This window comes from Olea europaea, chromosome 14 (assembly GCF_002742605.1).
Source record: "Olea europaea var. sylvestris chromosome 14, O_europaea_v1, whole genome shotgun sequence".
NCBI classification, from domain to species: domain Eukaryota; kingdom Viridiplantae; phylum Streptophyta; class Magnoliopsida; order Lamiales; family Oleaceae; genus Olea; species Olea europaea.
This window is the reverse complement of record NC_036250.1, coordinates 9,084,684-9,104,015: the sequence shown is the minus strand read 5'-3', so window position 1 is coordinate 9,104,015 and position 19,332 is coordinate 9,084,684. Positions and strand designations below refer to the sequence as shown.

Genomic DNA, 19,332 nt, shown 5'->3' with positions numbered 1-19,332 from the left:
CAACCAGAGCCTCGAGCTTTGCAACTAGCATCTTCACCAATTCCCCGCGGTTCAAAATCAATGAAACCATGACAAATCTGGCATAAAACCTCAACTCCTTGAACCTGACTCCACGATCCTTGATCGAACCTTGAAAATAGTTTCGGTTAAAAATTGCCTCGTAAAATATATACGCTTCGAATAAGAATCTAGCTTCACTGGTCCTCAAGTATTGGTTGAAATATAATTGGCCGATCCGAGAAGCAATTTCCCCAATTTCCCAACGCTGGAGCCCCGACTCCACCAGCTTCAGCCTATTCTCCTGCTGGTACTTCCATAGCCGCATGTAAGCTTTAAAAACTTTGTGGAAGAAATGGCCGAAGTGGGCTCCACTTTTTCCGTATGGATGCAATGGCACGTCGCGCACCCGGGCGAATTTACGCTCGGCGCTTTCCGCCAGAGCCCGGAACGTGCTCGGAACATGTTCGTTATTCGACATTTTGGCAAACAAAACTCAGCCCACTTGATTTCTCATACTCATAGCCATTTTTTTGGGTGGCTGCTTAATCAAATGAACAATTCCGGAGCGTATATGCGTGCCCGTGCATGCGCGTATGGAGAGTCCAGAGCAGCTGCATCACCCTGGGTGTGGGGGAGGGGCGGGGGTTGAATTTGTGGGTTAAAGCGATGGGATGTGTATGTGGGAGTAGGTTTTGACTAAATCGGGGTAATGTCTTATCCAACTGTTAGCGGTGTTTGTTTATTGTTGGGTCAATTTTCGGTCGAGGAATTTGTCCTAACTTGAAATATGACACCAACTCATATCCTTCGTCTCGAATTATTTTTGTGGACTTGAAATATGATATGGAGACTGTTTGAGAGAAAAGTAGGGTTTACCTATAAGAGAAGAAGACAAATATGACTACTGAAATAATAAAATAAAGATCAAAAAATCAATTTTTCAAAGCAAAAAATTGCTCCCAAACAAGCTGATGATGTACGTTTCTCGTAAATGTCAATTAAACATTGAATCATTGTCAAGGATAACTTTGACTTATGTTTGATTAAAAAATGAACAAATGTTGACAGTTTTCTAATATAAAATCGACTTGAAAGCAATCTTTTTTTTTTAAATCCATGCAAAATAAAAGCCTGTTTGAGAGTGATTTTTTCCTCAAAAACTTGATTTTTTGACCGTTATTTCACTATTTCAGCCGTCATATTTGATTTCTTCTTTCACAGATAGACCTTACTTTTCTCCTAACGGTCAAAAAATCAATTCTCAAAATCATTCCCAAACATGCTCTAAGTTAGGAACATCTACTCTTAAAAAAATCACAACAATTTTACAAAATAAAGATAATCTCAACTTTTCTTGCCATTCTAACTTCTACATGTGCTACAAATAGTGACTTATACATAATATAATGAAATATGCTCTAAGAACAATGACTACGTGCTCTATAAAATAAATCTTAAAAATCGCTAGGATAATTGGCTTTGACTTTGTTATCGATGGGTTCTCCAAAAGCTGCATAAAACTCAATACTACCTAGTAAAAATCTTGAAAAATATATGAGTTTAATTTAATGAGTGATTTACGGAATTTTTTGATGAATTCAGCTAAAAATAAAATAAATAAATAAATAAATAGTTTCAATTTTAACATCATCAGTTGACAAAGGCTTGAAAATAACTCATCTCATTATCAAAGCATAGGATTCTATTACTTTCGTGTAATTTGAGCAGTATTTTTTATATCGTACTAATGTGAGATGCCATTCTATGCATGTTTTTAGGTTTGACTATTATTATTCACAATCCAATCACTGCACACAATTATTCTGTAAGATCTTTCGATAATCAGCAAATTTTCCACGGACTTAAAGGAAAAAAAATTTGATAGCAAGAAATTTCTTTTTGTTCTGAAACACTTTTCCGCGATCACTTTTCGAAGAAATAATCGAAAATGACTTTTAATGATGAAAATTTTCATTGTTAAAAGTGAATTTCTTTGTAGTAACGACTTCCTTTCTCGTTCAGACAATTATACACCTTATGACGTTTGTTATATAAAACAAATTCGTGTTTACCATTCCTAAGGCTTCCAAAAAATACGGTGAGTAGCTTAGGAGAGGGAGAGTAGCCGAGGATTGCGCTTGAAAAGGAGTAGGTCAAGTAACTTGGAAGAAAAACAGACTTTTCGAGAAGAAATTATTTTTTTGTTTTATGAAAACAACTTAGAGTCGATTTAAAAATAAAAATAAAATAAAATAAAAAGACCGTCTAGAATACGCTAAAGAAGAATATTGCAAAACAAAGAATAAGATTGTATTATGTAGTCTTTAAAACAATATGAGTATCTTTGTCGTAATTCATAATCCATTATCTCATGCAAGTCTTTGTAATTGTGTCTTAAGAAAAAAGACACATTATCAATTATTTTGTTTTAAGTGTTATTCAAATTACTCTAGCAAATTAATTTATTTTATCTTCTCATATACACAACCAAGTTGACCCCAATCTTTGTACATACTGCCCTCAAAGTGAGAGCCTTCGAGTGTTAAAAAAGAAAGCAGGAAAAGGAAGCCAATGGCCTATAATAAATGCAAGAACTTTTTGAAGTTTACTTGGAATCTTCCACTAAAAGCATCTCCATTAAAGGATCAAAATATGGAGGATTGAAGGGATACAAAGATTACATAATGATTATGAAAAAAGCTTTAGGGCATGTTTGATGTACCTTTTTAAAACAGATTTTATGAAAAAGTGATATTTTTGAGAATGTGTGGCTAAAGAATAATGAAAAAGTATGGATTCATGTACGGAATTATTTATTGGTGAGAATGCGTGGTTGATAATGAATTTGGAGAAAAGTGTTACTTAAAATATGTTAGAGTTAGAAATTTTAGGATATCTTTTGTATGCAAATAGAAAAGAATGAACATTACAATCGATGAAATTTTTAACTTTTTAAGAACGATGTTTGTCTTGATCTACAAAAAATAAAAAATCATATTTTCATATTTAAAGTAGCGAAGAATATTAAAAATTCATATTTATTATAGTAACTTGTAAATGTTTTCTTTATCGAGAGTATAATGCAATGGGATTTTATTCTTGAATCTCCTAATAAAAGCTTAAAGATTTACCCTGATTTCGAATGATAGTGGTCTTTCTCTCCATGCTAGCAATCCTTCTTCTTCACTTTTAGCATTCTCCTTTGTGACGGAGAGTAATTGTAAGCACGTCTTTGCAAAGTGTGTCTTATGCCTATGCTAATCAACTGACGAACTAGAATCAGAAAAAGTCCAACTTGAGAATTGGGCGACTTTGTCATTCAAATTATAGTTTAGGAAAACGTCCTCAATAGTGGACCAAGCCCGTGTCCACTGGAAAGGGGCGCTTCTTTCGATTATCTCCTTTTAGTCTTTTCTCTTGTTCTCATGGACTATCGTTCGAAAATATGTTAATTATTTGTCAATTTTTTTCACTAATTTAAGTTTGCGGTTATTTGTTTCAATATTATGTGTCTTGACATAAAGATTCTGCACTAAGAAAACAAATTTAAACAAAGCAGAATGCTTTTTGTGCGTTTTCTCTCGCTCTATTTTTTTATTTTTATTATTATTATTTTTTGGTCACTTGAATACAAGAATCCAAATTTAGGCTTAAAGTTTACACCAACCATGAAAGATGCTTACGTTCTTCCAATTTGCTTTGTTTATGAACATTAAACAAAGCAATTTAAGCAATTTTATTATTTTGATAGTAAAATAAAAATTTAAAAATAAGTTACTAAAGATTAGACAAATGAGCAAAGCATAACTCAAGTTAGAAAGCTATGCACTTAAAATCGAGTATCACTTAAACTTGTGTCATTGAAAATGTGATGAAATTGAGAGTTCACATATGGTTGTTGTATTTTTCACTGTTTTATTCGTTTTTTCTTCATATCAAATTTTGATACATCACTGAGGAGGGGTCAAAAATTTAATGAAATATGAAATGTGCTAAAATTACACATTGATGTGGCTAATTTATTTGCCAATTTTAAAGGAGATCTATTAAATAAAATTTATATTTGATTTCATCAAATTTAAATATTTCATGAGTCTAAGCATATGCTTGATAAGTCTTTATAAACATATAAAAATAAGTGGTAGATACGTGGATAATATTTATGGATCCTACAAAATATGTTAATAAAAGTGAATTGACACTTGCCAAACATACCCTTAAGTGTTCTAAAGGTATAAGAGTATGCACTATGCAACGAAATGAAAAATTAGTTCATTTTAAAGCCGATACTATCTATGCAATGAAATTCGGTCCTCACACATGACAGAAACTTGGCTCTAATAGCATGAAATGTTTATATGTTTAGTCTATAGTGTGCAAAACGTTTTTACGTTTAAAATTTTTGCATTTTCACCCCCTATTTCTACGTTTCATTGTGAAAAACATCATTTTTGCAAATTTTTAACTTAAAAATTAATCAATATACCATCCTATTTAAATAAAACAAAAAAATAAAGAAAAGAAAAATAAAGAACAAATTGTAAATATAGGTCCAAAAATTTCAAAAGCTTAATAGCATAAAACCTTCTTATGTTTCTTCCCACACCTTACCCCCACCCCACTCCACTCGTTATTTTGGAGATTCATGGAACTGCAAGCCTTTATCTCACCATCCACAACCCAACCATTGCCTAAAACACCGGAGCTCACACAACAAACAGCTGTCATCAATCCCCAAACACTTTTGCATAAACAAATTGAATGAACAACAAATTTATATTGCCAAAATCAACAAAAAATGTATTTTATCGAGTGTGCAACACGCTGCCTTTTTTCTGCCAATTTTGGCGCTAGCAATGGTTCCCACTATCATGGACCACCCATTTCGGCTTCGCAACGTCACACCACAATTACTACAATGATGGGCTTTCATCAATTTCATTCTAATATGCCCCAAAATTTTTGGCCAGTAAGAAATTAAAAGCTATTGTTGTAGATTTTAATTTTGACTTTGTGCATCCATTGATGTTTTAAGACCATGAAGAGAGGCATCCTGATGAGTATAATCGATTGGTATGTTAGAAATGACATGTCTCATTGAAACAAATGGTTTAACTAGTATTTGCATTCGAGAGTTGGATATTTTGGCTTGCAATTCCGACCAAATCTATTTGCATGAAGGTTGGATGTTGGATGGTGTGTGTAAAGAAGAGTGAGGGCTTTCTGGTGGTATGGAGGTCTGGCGGTTTAGGCGGTTGTTACTAGGAGTTTTTGGCTTCTCAGGTTGTGGCCCATTTGGATTTTAGGGGCTTTCCTACTCTGCTTCTGATTTGTTGGATTATTAGGTCAAGAAGCGAGAGTTTGCCCACCAATAATTCATGCTGAGCACGAGTGTTAGGCGATAGTTTTTTCAAATTTGTTCCTTCAACTATACTCTTTCTCGGTAGAATATTTGTCGTAGAAATGTCAATGGAAGGATAAACTTTCGATGATTTTGGCGGTGGCAGTGGTGGAGGAGGCGGAGGAAAAGAGGAGAAGAGAGAAAAAGATTTTTTTTGTTTAATATTTTAATAATTTATTTGGATTCATTTGCATTTTTTAAAAAATTTTGAAGTAAGATTGCAATTTGTTCTTTATTTATTTATTTTTGTTTTGTTTTATTTAAATAGGAAGTTATATGAGTCATTTTAGGTTAAAAATTGGTGAAAATGAAGTTTTCCTCAAAACGTGAAAATATGGGTGAAAATGCAAAAATTTGAAATATATGGACGTTTTGCACACTATAGCTCAAACGTAGGGATGTTTTGTACTATTAAGCTCTTAAAAATTTTAAGATCAAATCATTATTCGAAACCAATCTAAACTACTCTCAATGAAAAATTGTGATGACTGAAATGAAACATGACTCCAAGTTGAATGACCTCTGTTGTAAATAAAATTAGATAAACAATTTGCATAATCAAATCCAAAAACACTTGAGTTGATTGTCCCAATGGTCACCGAACTTATGTCTCTGTCTTCGATTATTCACAAAAGTTTAAGATGTTGAATTTTGGCAACTAAATCTATCAAAACGTTGACGTTACTTACTACCTTAACATCCGTTCCAAGTCTTTGACGGAATTAGTGACGTGGTGAACGGAATATGCATGTGGCGCTCAATCATGCTATTAACAAATTGTTATGTATTTGATTACTCACCAAACTTTAAAAAATGTTTTTAATTGCTCGCTAAACTTTGGAAAAGGTTTCGATTGTTTACTAAACTTTGAAAAAGTCTTCGATGGTTCACCGAAATTTTGAGATGGTTGAATTTTGGCCACTAAAATTATAAAAATAATTTCGACATATTATTCGTTAAAAACTATGTACTGCAATCACACGGATTGCATAAAAGTAATAAAGTGAACAAACGAATTCGAATTGCCAATTCCACAAAAAAATGATTACTCAATTACATAATAATTAAATTAAATTTAATATATCTTGTAGAACTTTAAGCTATTTTCACCATTTGAAAAATTCAAATTTATTAAATATTTCGTTGTTAAAATTAAATTAATATTTCAATTTCACAATGAAACACAATAAATTTAAGGGAAGGACTTGACGTACATTATGGACACCATTATTCATAATGCACCCCTAAAATTTTCCTAAATTTAATTAAAGATTCGTTTGATTGCAAAGATGAAATTTAGGTGGAAAGAAAACGAATTGAAGGGAATTGAATTGCCTAAAATTTGTTTTAGTGAAAATTGTCAATTAATAGTGTTTGATTGATATAATTTTTCACTTGAAAAATGTTAAAAAAAAAGTGTCTTTTGGTATTCATTTGACTTTTTTTTTCATGAAAATTGTTAATTTAAAGGATATCCACTTCTACAATTGTTCCTAAAATTTGTTTCCATTGCCCAAAGAAAAAAAGATCTAAAAATCATCTATAGTTTAGTATTCGTTTGACTTTGTTTTATATGAAAATTATCAATTTAAGAGATATCATCTTTTACAATTATTCCTAAAATTTGTTTCATTACCAAAAATAAAATGAAAACCAAAAAATTAAAAAAAGGTGGAAAATCAATTCTCACCGAAAATGGTGAGAATTGATTTTACACCAAAATAAGGAAAATGCACATGAGCAAAACATGGAAAATGAATTTCATGAAAAAAATAAATGCAATCAAACACAAAAAAAGTTGGATTTTACAATGAAACACACAATAAATTTAATTAAGATTTGAATGTAACACAATCCATTTCTCGGAGTGACCAAATTGAATGAAATTCATTAATTAAATTTATTTTGTGTTTGGTTGCAAAATTTAAATATTAATATAATTTTAACAATGAAACATATAATACATTTGAATATTTCAAATGATGAAAATAAATTAAAATTCTACAAAAATGTTAAAAATAAACTTAACTAGTGTAATTGAGCAATAATTTTTCACGAGATCGACAATCTGGACTATTTGTTCACTTTATTATTTTTATGCAATCTGTGCGATTGCGCTACAAATATTTTAAAGAACAATAATTCGACGTTATTTTTATAAGTTTAGTGGTCAAAATTTTCGATAATCTCAAAGTTTAGTGAACAATCCAATACGTTTTTTTTTAAAGTGTAGTGAGTAATAAAAGACATTTTTCAAGGTTTAACAAGCAATTCAAGACATTTTTCAACGTTTATTGAGCAATCGAAGATGTAACAATTTGTTAATAGTGTGATGAGGCGCCACATGTATATTTCGATAGTCAAGTCACTATTTCGTTACAAGAATTGGAACGAATGTTAAAGTGGTGAGTAATTTTTAATATTTTGATAAATTTAATGACTAAAATTTGACATCTTAAATTTTATTGATCAATCGAATATACAGAAATAAGTTCACTAACCATTGGACAATTAACTCAACACAGTCCAGGAGTGGCAGATAATTACCACTTCCCGGTCACGTTAACCCGCTCTCCCCCATTCACGTTCATTCTTCCCTTTTTTCTCAATTAATATATGTATATTTGCACACTTTTACTCGTTGACTAGTGTCCTACATTGATTTGGCCTCAGATAAGCAGGGGCTGAATGATGGTCTGAAAAATTGTATTTTGGACAAATTGAAGGGATTGATGGAGGGTGACTCGGTACGAAAATGGGTGAAGAAACTGGGAATGCAGGGGTTGAGATTAAGAATATTGAAGATAAATTGAAGAAGGAAGAGGGAAGGATTGGAGGCCGAGAGAGAGATTTGATCTCAAAGAGAGTTGAGGAGCTCAATAGTGGATTGAGGTGTATTGTTGATTATTTGGAGAATGAGGAGAAAACGGAGGTGGTGGTTGAGATGTTTCATTTGGTGGGAGAAATTGACTGGGGAAAGATTTACAGCTTGTTAACGAGGGAATATAGGCGGCTTGACTAAGGATTGCCAATTTATGCATATCGTCCAGCAGGTTAATTTAGTTTAATTTGACTTCATTTGATTATATACTTTTGGTATTTACCATTTATTAGAATATGGATGTTGTTATAGAGTTTATGTTCTATCTCTTGTTATTTGATGCAAAATATTCAGGAATAGAGTTTGGTATCTGTTCTTTTATGCATCCATGAGAGTAAGGATTAGATAGCCTAGAGACTACTGGAGTTAGTACTATCCAGATATATGCAAGAAAATGTTTGATAGACTGAATTTTCACAGTATAATTTAGAAAATAAATAATCTTTGTGACACTAGGAGCTCATATTTCCTGGAGAGAAATTTGAAATGTTAAAAAAGGCTATAATTTTGCAAGGAACTACACATAATGCATATGGAAAACTGAAGAAAGAGCTAAAAAAGAAGTGGATAGCTGTATTCTACCTTTCAGGGTTGGCACTGTTATATATGCACTATTCACAGAATGTTCAGTGATCATCTTAATATGAAATGTATTTTAAAATTTGTTTAGTTCTTTCATCTTTGTATTTTCTCTGCCAGCTTAATCAATCATTTTCTTTCCTTCTCTTGAAAAGAATAAAGATAAAAAGAAAGCAAGAGGGAGGTTTGATTCAATTATAAATAAAATTATCAATTTTTTTATTATGCTGTACAATTAATATATCATTTTCATTTTTGCACTGTCTTTTATGACAAGAACTCTTCTACACAGGTTTTCAACTGAATTTTGCCAGGCATTAGGGAGTACTCAAAGCATATTATATATATTGCATGGTATGAGTGCATGAGTGTTGTTGTGCATATAATGGTACTTCCAAGTAGAACATGTAACACACCTGGGCGCACATTTTGGTCTTTATGTTTCTAATTGGCTTGAACTCATATAATTTAAATATTTGATATAAATTTCCACAGAAAACAGTGCTGATAGGAGAGACCAGCTCACGTTTGTTCAGTTTCTTGCCGATTCAAGGATGTTTGGTCACGTCTCTTTTGTTTGCGCTTAGCCACGTAAACTCTCTGCCATCTCGTTGGCAGAAAGGGTCAAAGGGGAAATTTGTGTTGTTCCAAGATACTTCAGTTATTGTTTGTTCGTCATGTTCATCGTCTCAAGAGTTCGGTTGTAAGGTCATATTCATGACTGACCCCTGCCTCCTGCAGCACTACATGAGTGCTAAGCAATTACCCCAGATCTCATGCATTATTGTTGACGAGGCTCATGAAAGAAGCTCGAGCATAGATTTCTTTCTGGCGATAACTAAGAATCTACTTGGTGAGAGGCGTGATTTGAGGCTTATAATTATGTCAGCAACAGCCGATGCAGACAAGTTGGCCAATTACAAATTTTGTTCTGGAACCTTTCATGTGGCAGGCAGAAATTATCCCATTGATATAAATATGCTCCGTTCAATGAAGGGTCTTCTGGTTCTCGATCGATTGCATTGTATGTTCCTGATTTGTGAGGATGGTGACTGAGAGCCATCTGCCAGTGTGTTACCTTTACATGGAAAACTTTCTTACGAGGACCAAATCGAGTTTTTCTGGACTACCTAGGAAAAAGAAAGTTAGTCAAATATGTGGTTGATTCTGGCATGGTGAAGGAAAGTAGATTTGATCATGCCACTGGCATGAACGTTCTAAGGGTTTGCAGGATCTGTCATAGTTCTGTGAATCAACGGGTGGGTTATTCTGGGAGAACTGAACCTGGAACATGTTATAGACGTTACACAGAAGATGATTATTTATAAAAAATACCTCACTAGGAACCAGAAATTATTATGGTTCATCTTGGAGTTGCAGTTCTGAGGATTCTTGCTTTAGGAATCAAGAATGTGCAGGATTTTGACTTTGTTGATGCACACAGTGTCAGAACGATTGAGATGGCCATCATAAATATTCAATTAGGAGCTGTTGTAGTGAGAGATGGTGTGCATGAATTAAAAAAAGAAGGTTGGGATTTAGTCAAGTTGGGTATTGAACCTCGTCCTAGCTATGGAGGGCCGTGTTCTTGCCACAGTTATGGAAAGTTCTAGCATTGAAATCTAATTGCCTTAAAGTGCAGTTTTTGCCAGCAAAATGGGGATCTCTTCAGTTCGCTGTTTGTTTATAAAGAGCGGGAGGCTTTGCCTTGGGAAATGAAAAATATCTGGTGCTGGGAAAACAACATTAATGCGAAGCCAATGAAGAGATGCCATGACACCGTGCAAGAACTGGAAGCTTACCTTAAGAATGAATGCAATATTATTGTGCCTAGTTATTGGTGTACGAATTCTCAGATGAATACTGAGCATGATGAAACTTTGAAAAATGAAATTCTATCTTCCCTCGCAGAAAATGTGGCAATGCTCTCTGGTATTATAATCAACTTGGATATAAAGTCGCATCGACTGGGAAACACGTTCAACTGTATTTGTGACAGTGAGTGGGGGCACTTACAGATTTTGTCCGTCACCTGACTGTCCATCAATTTATCGAGTGGAAATCATGGGACTTCATGCAAACTATTTGCCTGTGGTTTGTATTTTGTGGAGACGTACACATGCCACATGGAGTTTCATCTGTATGTGTCATGCCAAAAGTATCAGGAATTCAAAGATGGCCCTGATTCTTCTCTGCAGGAATGCTCTAAATGGAGAGAGAATGTGAGGAAGTACTCATGCTGTGGTTTCACGATTGAGAAGATGGATGGGTGCAATCATGTTGAGTGTAGGTGCGGGAGGCACATTTGCTGGGTTTGCTTGAAGTGCTTCGGGAGGATTGATGAATGCTATGGTCATCTGAGGTCTGTACACTTCGCCATCATTTGAATAACTTTAGCTCATTATCTTTCTTACACGCCAACTTATATATGTATATGACCGTGTTAATATCTATAATAGCATACACGTAACTAGAAGAGTAAAACAAACCCATCTAATTGCTTCTGTACATATGTTTGGCGATGCAGTTAAAATATTTTTCTGAAGTCCTCTTTCTCGATCACTCTCTGTGCCCATGTGCACATGCACTCGTGTCTTCTAATGCATGAAGACGTGCATGCAATGTATATCTTTGTTTGCTCATGTTAGTGGATGGATATATGCATAGTTGAGTACCTTCGCTTGAACTCTCATATATGTGCTAAGTCTCCTGCTAACAAAAAATTAGTTGTGGATTTGAAGGAATCCACACCGCTAAATTTTTCTGTGATTTCTTGAATATTTGCATTTATACAATGAAATTTATTGTGCCTTACAAGGGAAAATGATGAACTGATGGTTGCTACTAATATTGCTATTATCAATACACTGCGTCATGTCATTACTATCATTATCTGCATCATCATCATGCTGTTGGAAGATGAAAAGAGCATCTGAATGTTTTGGGGCTTTTTAAGTGTGAATTTTGAATTAGCAGAATGCATGTCAGATAGAGCATCTCTCATTCTGTATTCTGTATCTATTATATGGCAAAGTATTTGAACTGTGAAATTAATCTGTAGCATGTAAAAACTGAACAAGATTGCTGCAGAGAAAACAAATCAGAAAATATAACTGCAGCCAATTGCCAAACCCATTCCAGCAATAGCAAAACAAAATGCTACAGCAGCATACTGTTTTATGCTGCTAGAACCCTCACGATAATCTTCCCACCTAGGAACTCTATAAGAATCACTCTCTACACCATCCGTTCTCTGTTCTCTTTCCAATTTGGAAACTTGAAACTCAAGCAATCTAAGCCATTGCTTATAGGCGAACAATCTCAATGATTCGTCAAGCAATAAATTGGAGATGGCGTCTCTCTCCTTCAACAGAACCGAACATTTCCTCTCTGCTTCCCGTGCTCGCGTTTGTGATAGTCTCAAGGCCTTTAGAATCTCCAATTTCTCATCTTTTGAATCTTTAGACCTCTTAACTTCATTGTCAACCACTTTCTGCCCCTCCATGTTGCAGATTTTGTTCACTGGGCCAGCAAAAAGCTGATTGGAGGAGGTAAGTCGCAGTTTTGCATAAGATCTAGGCCAGATTTGTAGGAAAATGTGAAACCCAGATCTATATCGGCTCTTTTTGACTCTTGGTTTGCTGGTAGCCATCCAGCCATTTCTTCTTTGTAAACAAGTTGACTTCTAAAATAGCTAATTTATGTCTGTTTGTCAACAATTTAAGCTGGCCATTGTCTCATAGGGCATGAAATATAGACAGTCTGGGTATTGTTGGTTGGTGATAGATAGATTTGAATAAGATAGTTGTCCAATTGGGTTTTATTATTTTATGATCAAGAAGACAGGGAGAGACCATGCTGTAAGATATTAAACAGGATTGGGAGGTTGGGGGGAATTGCACCATTGGTCTCTGACTTTTTAGAGTTGGATCTCAACCTATTTTTCTTAGCACTGCCATTTCTAATCTAATAATTCTGTAGTATCATTTGGCCTCAAGTGGATATTTTGTAGATTGGGGAGCAGCAGTCTCTAATTGGATGTCAAGTGGGGAAATTGGATTATTTTTGTGTTAAAGAAAAAGAAAATTCTTCCCTTACGAGAATCAGCAATAGATTAGGGACCCAAAGTGAATTTTCCCTATTTTGGTGTAAAGTGGTCAAGTTGAATTTATTTTTGTATTGAATAAGGAAAATCCTTTTCTTACGGGAATAAGCAAAACATATTTTGTTGTACAAGTTAATTGGTGGATTCTATTGAAAGGAGAGAAATGCAATGCCTCCAACTTTATCTTAAAGCAAAGAACAAAATTTTGAGCTTAATATTTTGGTCATCAACACCCGGTCGAAGTACTAGGTAGTTCAATTCACATGCCATTGGGATCTTGACAGATTCTTGGTGAGTTTTGACTGGTTCTATAGTAAAATAGTCTATTGGGGAATCGTAAAAATGTGCTAACTACCTGTATTTGGGGTAACTCGTATGATCTTCGAAGCCAAAAAATGCTATTTAACTATTTCGATAATTCAGGAATATGAATAATTTTATAAATTACACTCTCATAAACAAGTCAGATCCGACGAAAAAGAAATTGTCTAGAAGAATTATATTGGTGAGTCTAAGAGAGAAAAATAAAAAATAAAAAATAAAAAAATCAATTTTTAATTTTCATGTTCAAATATTGTCTTGCCATCTTTTTCCTCATCCACCCGTTCCTCTGTGCTCTAGAGCTCGAAGGACTCCTATGCCCCGAGTCGATATTCAATAATTAAAAGAGACCCCCGAGCATTGGTGATAGGGGGTAGGGGCAGCTGGATAACAAAAATGAGAGGAGAGTTGGTTACCAACACAGTGAACCAGTCAATTTATAGGCAGCTTCTCTAGTTCCAATGATCTTTGTTTTCTGCCGCATTTAATTCAAATATCTATATCATTACTGGGAAATAGGGAAGATGAAGAGGTAGCCCGAGGAGGTCAGGGTTGAGGCAATGAGAGGAGCATGAGACGAGAGTGAGTAAAGAGGAATAAATATGATGTCAATATCATTGTGAATCATATCAATTATAATGGTCTTTTAAACAAAAATAAAAAATAAAAAAATTAAAAGCAGACAATCTTTATAACAACTATCAGTAGTGGACCATTTTGAAAAGTTTCATCATTTATTAAGGAATATTAGGATGATGGGGGCAATGAATTTTGGAGGAACACAGTTAAAGCAAGTGGACCATCAGAGCTATAGAGTTTTGCACGAGTACTTCATTAAGAACAAAACCTAACAAAAGAAATAATAAGAAAAATCCATAAACTCATTAACTATTATTTGACAGTTGGATCTTGGTCCTAGGAGCTTGTCTTTTGGCCCTTCAGTTTTTTTTCATCTGTGCTAGCTTTCATCAATGACCCTTCTATTTTCTCCTCGACCTCCTGAACCTGTGTATACGAGAAAAGACATAATAATAAATCTTACAGAGTAACGAAGAAACTATAGCCATGCTTGCATGCCAAGAATATACCAGGTTTTTTTCTGTGGCTTTGATTCCATGTTAGTCATTTTATCTAAAAGTTTAAGTTGTTAGAGATGAGACAAATGTATTCATTTTAAATCTTGTCTTCGATAATTATCAAGAATTTTTATTGAAAACTAACAATTAAAATGGTCTATTCTCGCAACGATGAAAAAAAACTATCTAATATGTCGATCGACTCTATAAACTCATAGAATACATACAATCATAGCATTCAAGAGCATGACATATGGGTTATTGACTTGAGATAACTCATTCCCATGTGATTCTCACTTGGCATGTCTAGACAACTAGACTACCATTAATTTCCAGATCATGCCACCAACCACCCAATTTCAACAAATAACAAAAAGAGGAAAAAGTGAAAGTCTCTTTCTGTGTAAGGCATGTCTGAATTATATACAAGTCGTCTTTTCTTTGATTTATTTTTACGTGGTGCGACGTAAGCTGTCATCTAGAATTTTTGCAAGGTAACTAGCTCTAAGATTTGTGGATTTTGAGTAGATAGATGGGAGAAATCTTAGTTGTAAGTTCATCATTCATCTCTTTCTATGCCGCTAGCTATTCTATGTGGTGCAAGAAACTGTTTGAAAATCCTGTGTGCCAGAGAATTAATGGAAGCAAAAACCAAGAGAGAAGTCACATAATTAAGTTAAGATTAGGAAGAGAGATTCAAATGAGTTGCGAAACTATGTTATCGTCCTCGAGGGAAGTATTGACCATTGATATCCTTCTTTGCACGTCCAAATTGACTCACAATCTAGATCCAACCAATGACTCAAAGTATTTAATCTAATTGCGAGTTCATGTTATCTAAATAACAAGTGAGATTGAATCATGAGTCCTACGAAGATCGATGTGTATAGCAACTTTTCGTTCAGAAAAGAGCTCGGTTACCTTATGAACAAGTTCTTCAGCTTGATTAGACTCCTTGACAACTTTCTTGGCCAGATTGTCGACGGATTCTAGAGCTTCCTTAAGCTTTGATTCCTGTGGAAGCTTCTCCTCCACCTCTTCGGCCACCTTCTCCACCTCCTCCGCCACCTCCTCCACCATCTCCGTCACTGTCTCCACCGTCTTCACAGCTGCGTTGATCTTACCTAAAATAGTAAAACCTCCAAGTTTAGTCCCATTGAAAGTGTAAGCTGCTGTCACAAAAGCCGATAACAAAACTTCAATATATGCCAACTTTTAAGGACTGCAAATAGTCCCCCTTTATGTCCCAATGCTGGAAGAATCACTGCTAGCAGAAGCCCCATCAACCACTTTTTCCTACATCAGAGACAAAAAGGAAGAATCAAAGTTAGCAATATACCAAAACCACTTTTTTCTCTTTTTTAAAAATGTCAAACTCCCTCCTCTAAAAGCTTATATGGTTAGAGATGAGATAAATTTATTAGTTTTGTTTCGTCTTCCCGGCCGAATTAATTTTTTCATCAAAGGCCTAGTACATGGGGAGACTTGAATCCGATGGTCGTAACCTGTTTCCGATATCATATTGATCTTTCTCGTTTAAAAGCTCAAATCTATAAAAGAGGGGACATATATATTCGTCTTCAACAAAAAAGATTACCATGAAGAGGAAGAAGAACCAGATCCATTAGCTGAGGCTTTTAGTTGAAATTTGCTGCTTCTGCTCCCACTTCTGCAACTTCAACAATTTTCACTTTCAAACAACAAAGCTACAAAAGAACAGCAACTTAAAGGGGGTTGGAAATAAGAAAACTTACTTATAAAATTCATATTTAGCTCCAAAGAGGAAGACATAGTTAGGATTCTTGATCTTACATTGGCCCTTGATCAGAGGGAGATTGAATGAATAACAATCTGGAAAATGTAAATATTGGCAATTTTTGCCATGGCTGCTGAAGTAGCAGATTGATGGTGAACTAGATATTTTGGTAGCCATTACTAGAGATCAGTTGAGTCAATGGAAGAAACAAAGGGTTTATAGAGAAGAACCTATAAAAAATTGTTGAGAAAAAAGTATTATATTGCCACGGCCTTGTAATTATTGATGTGATGATAATATTTTTATATAACCAGTTCGTCTAAAAGTTTGAGCGATATAAGGTTTTCTTTATTTAAATTTACTCTTTTATAATGTACCTGTGTGAGCAGTCAAATTCATTTTTTTTTAAAATTTTTAATCATGTGCAAAGTATTTTTCTTAAATACTCAATATCTTTTTTAATTTTGATCCATGTTGAATCACTTTATTGAAAAGCTCAAACAATAAAAAAAAAAAAAAAAAAGCACTCATTTTCTCATTTAATTTAGCTTCTTCAGGCGCACTCCCACAAATCGTGTAGAATTCATTTCTTACGAAGCCATCAACATGCACAAGTTCTGTCATGTCTGCACATTTCTTGATTGAACACTGTACTGACAAAAACCAATCAATTATTTGTTTCTGTATTGATACTCACATTTTGTCGTGTATAATTGAATAAATAAGATATATAGGGGACCGATTCTTTAATCAATCCAGTGTAGGCCAATGCAATGTGACATGATTAGGTAGAGGAAAAAAATTAATAGCATATGTCATCATTTTCTTGAAAAATAAAACTCACAAGCTGGAAAAATCTTGCTCTTCTTTGGCTGTCAGCAATCATATAGAGCATTCGATAAATAAGTAGGAAAAATACTTGGCTAAGTTTAAGATATTTACTCATAGTAAAGAAGTTTATTTTGAAATAAAATTTTCTAGCAGTCGAGAATAGGCAAGTCGAGTTTTCTAGCTAAATTTTAACAAATCATTTTTCTTTATATATTTTATCCTTTAAACAATGTTTCACAGGCCAATCACGCAGGTAGTTAATGTACCAAGCATGCTACTTGGAAAATACTTTCCTTTTTTTCTTTTTCTTTTTTTGACAATTTTGGCCGACAATACACACTTGGTAACATCACATTCATCTATTTTAAAAACTATTTTTAAATTAATGGTCCAGATTTTGACAACATTAATATTGTCAACCACAATTGTCAACAATAATTGTACAAATAACTTTATTCTTAATGTACATATTAAGGGGTAAATGGAGATCATATTTAATTTTACATATTTTACCATTTTTTTAAAATGCTTTTCTTTTAATTAATACTTTTTTTTATAAAGTAATTTAAATTGTGCTACAAACTAGCAATTGGCAATCTTTTTTGAGATAATGATGGTTTGCCCTACCATTCTTCCAAGTGATCTTCTTGCAATGGAGTTAATAATTCTCCACCGCCCTCGAGGCATAACTCAGTGGTGCAAAATATAGGAGTAAAGTTATCTCACGTTTTGCTAGCAGCCACAGTGTGGGGGTTCGATTCCTAAGACATGAAATTTGACTCTTTGTAGGCACAGTGTACAGACAGTTCTTGTTTCCTGACCTGCTGAGGTACATTCCGCGACTTACCTCCCTCACAAAGCTATAGGGGCGGGGCGGTGGGATCCCTCAAAGGTTGGGGTTCAATCTTTCCATTTTTTTTTTTTTTTAAAATAATTCTACACCTACCACGCCTATTCTGAACCTCAAACAAGTGGGTCAATGAGGTACAACATCCAAAGCACGTGCTACACATTCGACACTACCTTGTTTTAGTGGATAAAAATGACATTTACATTTATAAGAATATTTAATTCTTGAAAATTAGAAGGAATCGAAAACAAAGAAATTATTGAGCTTTTGTTTTTATCTCATGTCAGTATGTATAATGTTAAGAAAAGATCCTTTGCACAAAATTTAATGTAAACACTGGAATGTATGAAGCGCAAATTCTTGGATATAGCAAGGTGCTTTAGAGATGTACTAGTAAATGACGGGCTTTGGGGGCTGTCCTGAAGGAGAGATTGGGGTCTTGAATAAATAAAGTACCTAGGGAGTAAAATATCGGATTTCGTTGTGTTTAAAAGTTACGTATTTAGAGAAACAAGTTAAGACTTGCATTTGAACAAGTAAATTTTGTTAGCTTAGAAAAGTAAGTTTTCTACACGTATAGTAACAATAAGTAACTTAAAAGTAGTTTTATTTAGTAATTTACTATTTGATGTCATATTGGTGGTAGGATGTTCTGGACCAAGGACCCTGATAAGTGTCTTACAAGATCGGCCCTGACCCAAGGCAACCAAGGCCATTGCCTAGGGTCTCCAACTTGAAGGGGCTTCAAAAGAATCCAAGATCCAACAAAATATTTCCTTTTTTTTTTTGGGTTGGGTCTCTAGCCCTTTAAAATACAACAACAATATTGGTCTAAATAAGAGGCCCAAATTACTTGGATCATTAACTTACATTCTTGTTTAAGAAATAAAATGGATCTATAATTAAACTATTGTCTTGTGATATATTTTGTTGTATTTTTCTATCTACCAAGATGGCAAGATCTACAAAAATAAAATAAAATAATAACAATAAAATTAAAAAAAAAAAGAATCAATGCATAAAAAAATAAATTAAAGTAATTTCGCTATAATGTTTTCTTAACCTTATAAAATTTCTTTAAAAAATAAATTAAAAGTTCACATTTCATTTTTTAAAAGCTATAGAGAATTTGAATTTGAATTATCATAATTGATATTTGTTGATGTCAAAATTAGTAAGGATAATTTTGAACCAATTTTAAGAAAAAAGGCGATTTGTGCTTAGAAAAGATCACAAAGATGTCATTTTAGTGTGACTGTGCCATAAGTCGTTATATGAATTTGCTCTGCCTTTACAAGGGTCCTATTCAACTATTTATACATAGTTTCAGCCGAAATTACATCAAATCAATCAAATCAGCAATAGTGTCGAGCTCGAAACTCGGGTTGCTAAATTCTCCTGTGATTGGTCGATGAGGTCGGTGGTCATGTGTCAATGTATTACCCAGGTAATGATGACATGTAAAGGGCTGGAGTTTGAGGACTTGGAATTGGTTGTTACGGGCGGCGATGACATCACATGTGGCAAGTGTC

At 34.0% G+C, this 19,332-nt stretch overlaps 3 protein-coding genes across 5 annotated transcripts in view; 1 reads left to right on the top strand and 2 right to left on the bottom strand.

Moving 5' to 3' along the window:
• The window catches only part of LOC111409062 (protein SCAI homolog), a 6,582-nt gene extending 5,900 nt beyond the window's left edge, over positions 1-682 (bottom strand). The window contains exon 1 of one of the 2 annotated variants that reach the window (XM_023038961.1): positions 5-682. In XM_023038961.1, coding sequence (XP_022894729.1) covers positions 5-478 — 474 coding nt within the window. In that variant the 5' untranslated portion in view covers positions 479-682. The remainder of the gene's footprint in view (positions 1-4) is intronic. The other variant, XM_023038960.1, reaches the window with a different exon arrangement.
• A 7,348-nt stretch (positions 683-8,030) lies between these two features.
• On the top strand, positions 8,031-11,406 carry LOC111409061 (ATP-dependent RNA helicase DEAH11, chloroplastic-like). Its single transcript, XM_023038958.1, has 2 exons — positions 8,031-8,454; positions 9,357-11,406. The coding sequence occupies exons 1-2, from the start codon at positions 8,437-8,439 to the stop codon at positions 9,915-9,917; spliced, it is 579 nt and encodes a 192-aa protein (XP_022894726.1). The 5' UTR covers positions 8,031-8,436; the 3' UTR covers positions 9,918-11,406.
• A 2,545-nt stretch (positions 11,407-13,951) lies between these two features.
• Positions 13,952-16,437, bottom strand: LOC111409060. Of its 2 annotated transcripts, none has more exons than XM_023038957.1 (5): positions 16,118-16,437; positions 15,961-16,032; positions 15,577-15,659; positions 15,285-15,487; positions 13,952-14,292 (listed from the first exon to the last, which is right to left on the bottom strand). In XM_023038957.1, exons 1-5 carry the CDS (start codon positions 16,294-16,296, stop codon positions 14,203-14,205), a joined length of 627 nt encoding a protein of 208 aa, XP_022894725.1. In that variant the 5' UTR covers positions 16,297-16,437; the 3' UTR covers positions 13,952-14,202. The 2 variants fall into 2 exon arrangements, with proteins under 2 accessions (XP_022894725.1, XP_022894724.1); XM_023038956.1 differs by having other exon boundaries at positions 15,961-16,038; positions 16,118-16,425.
• Between the last annotated feature and the right edge of the window lie 2,895 nt (positions 16,438-19,332).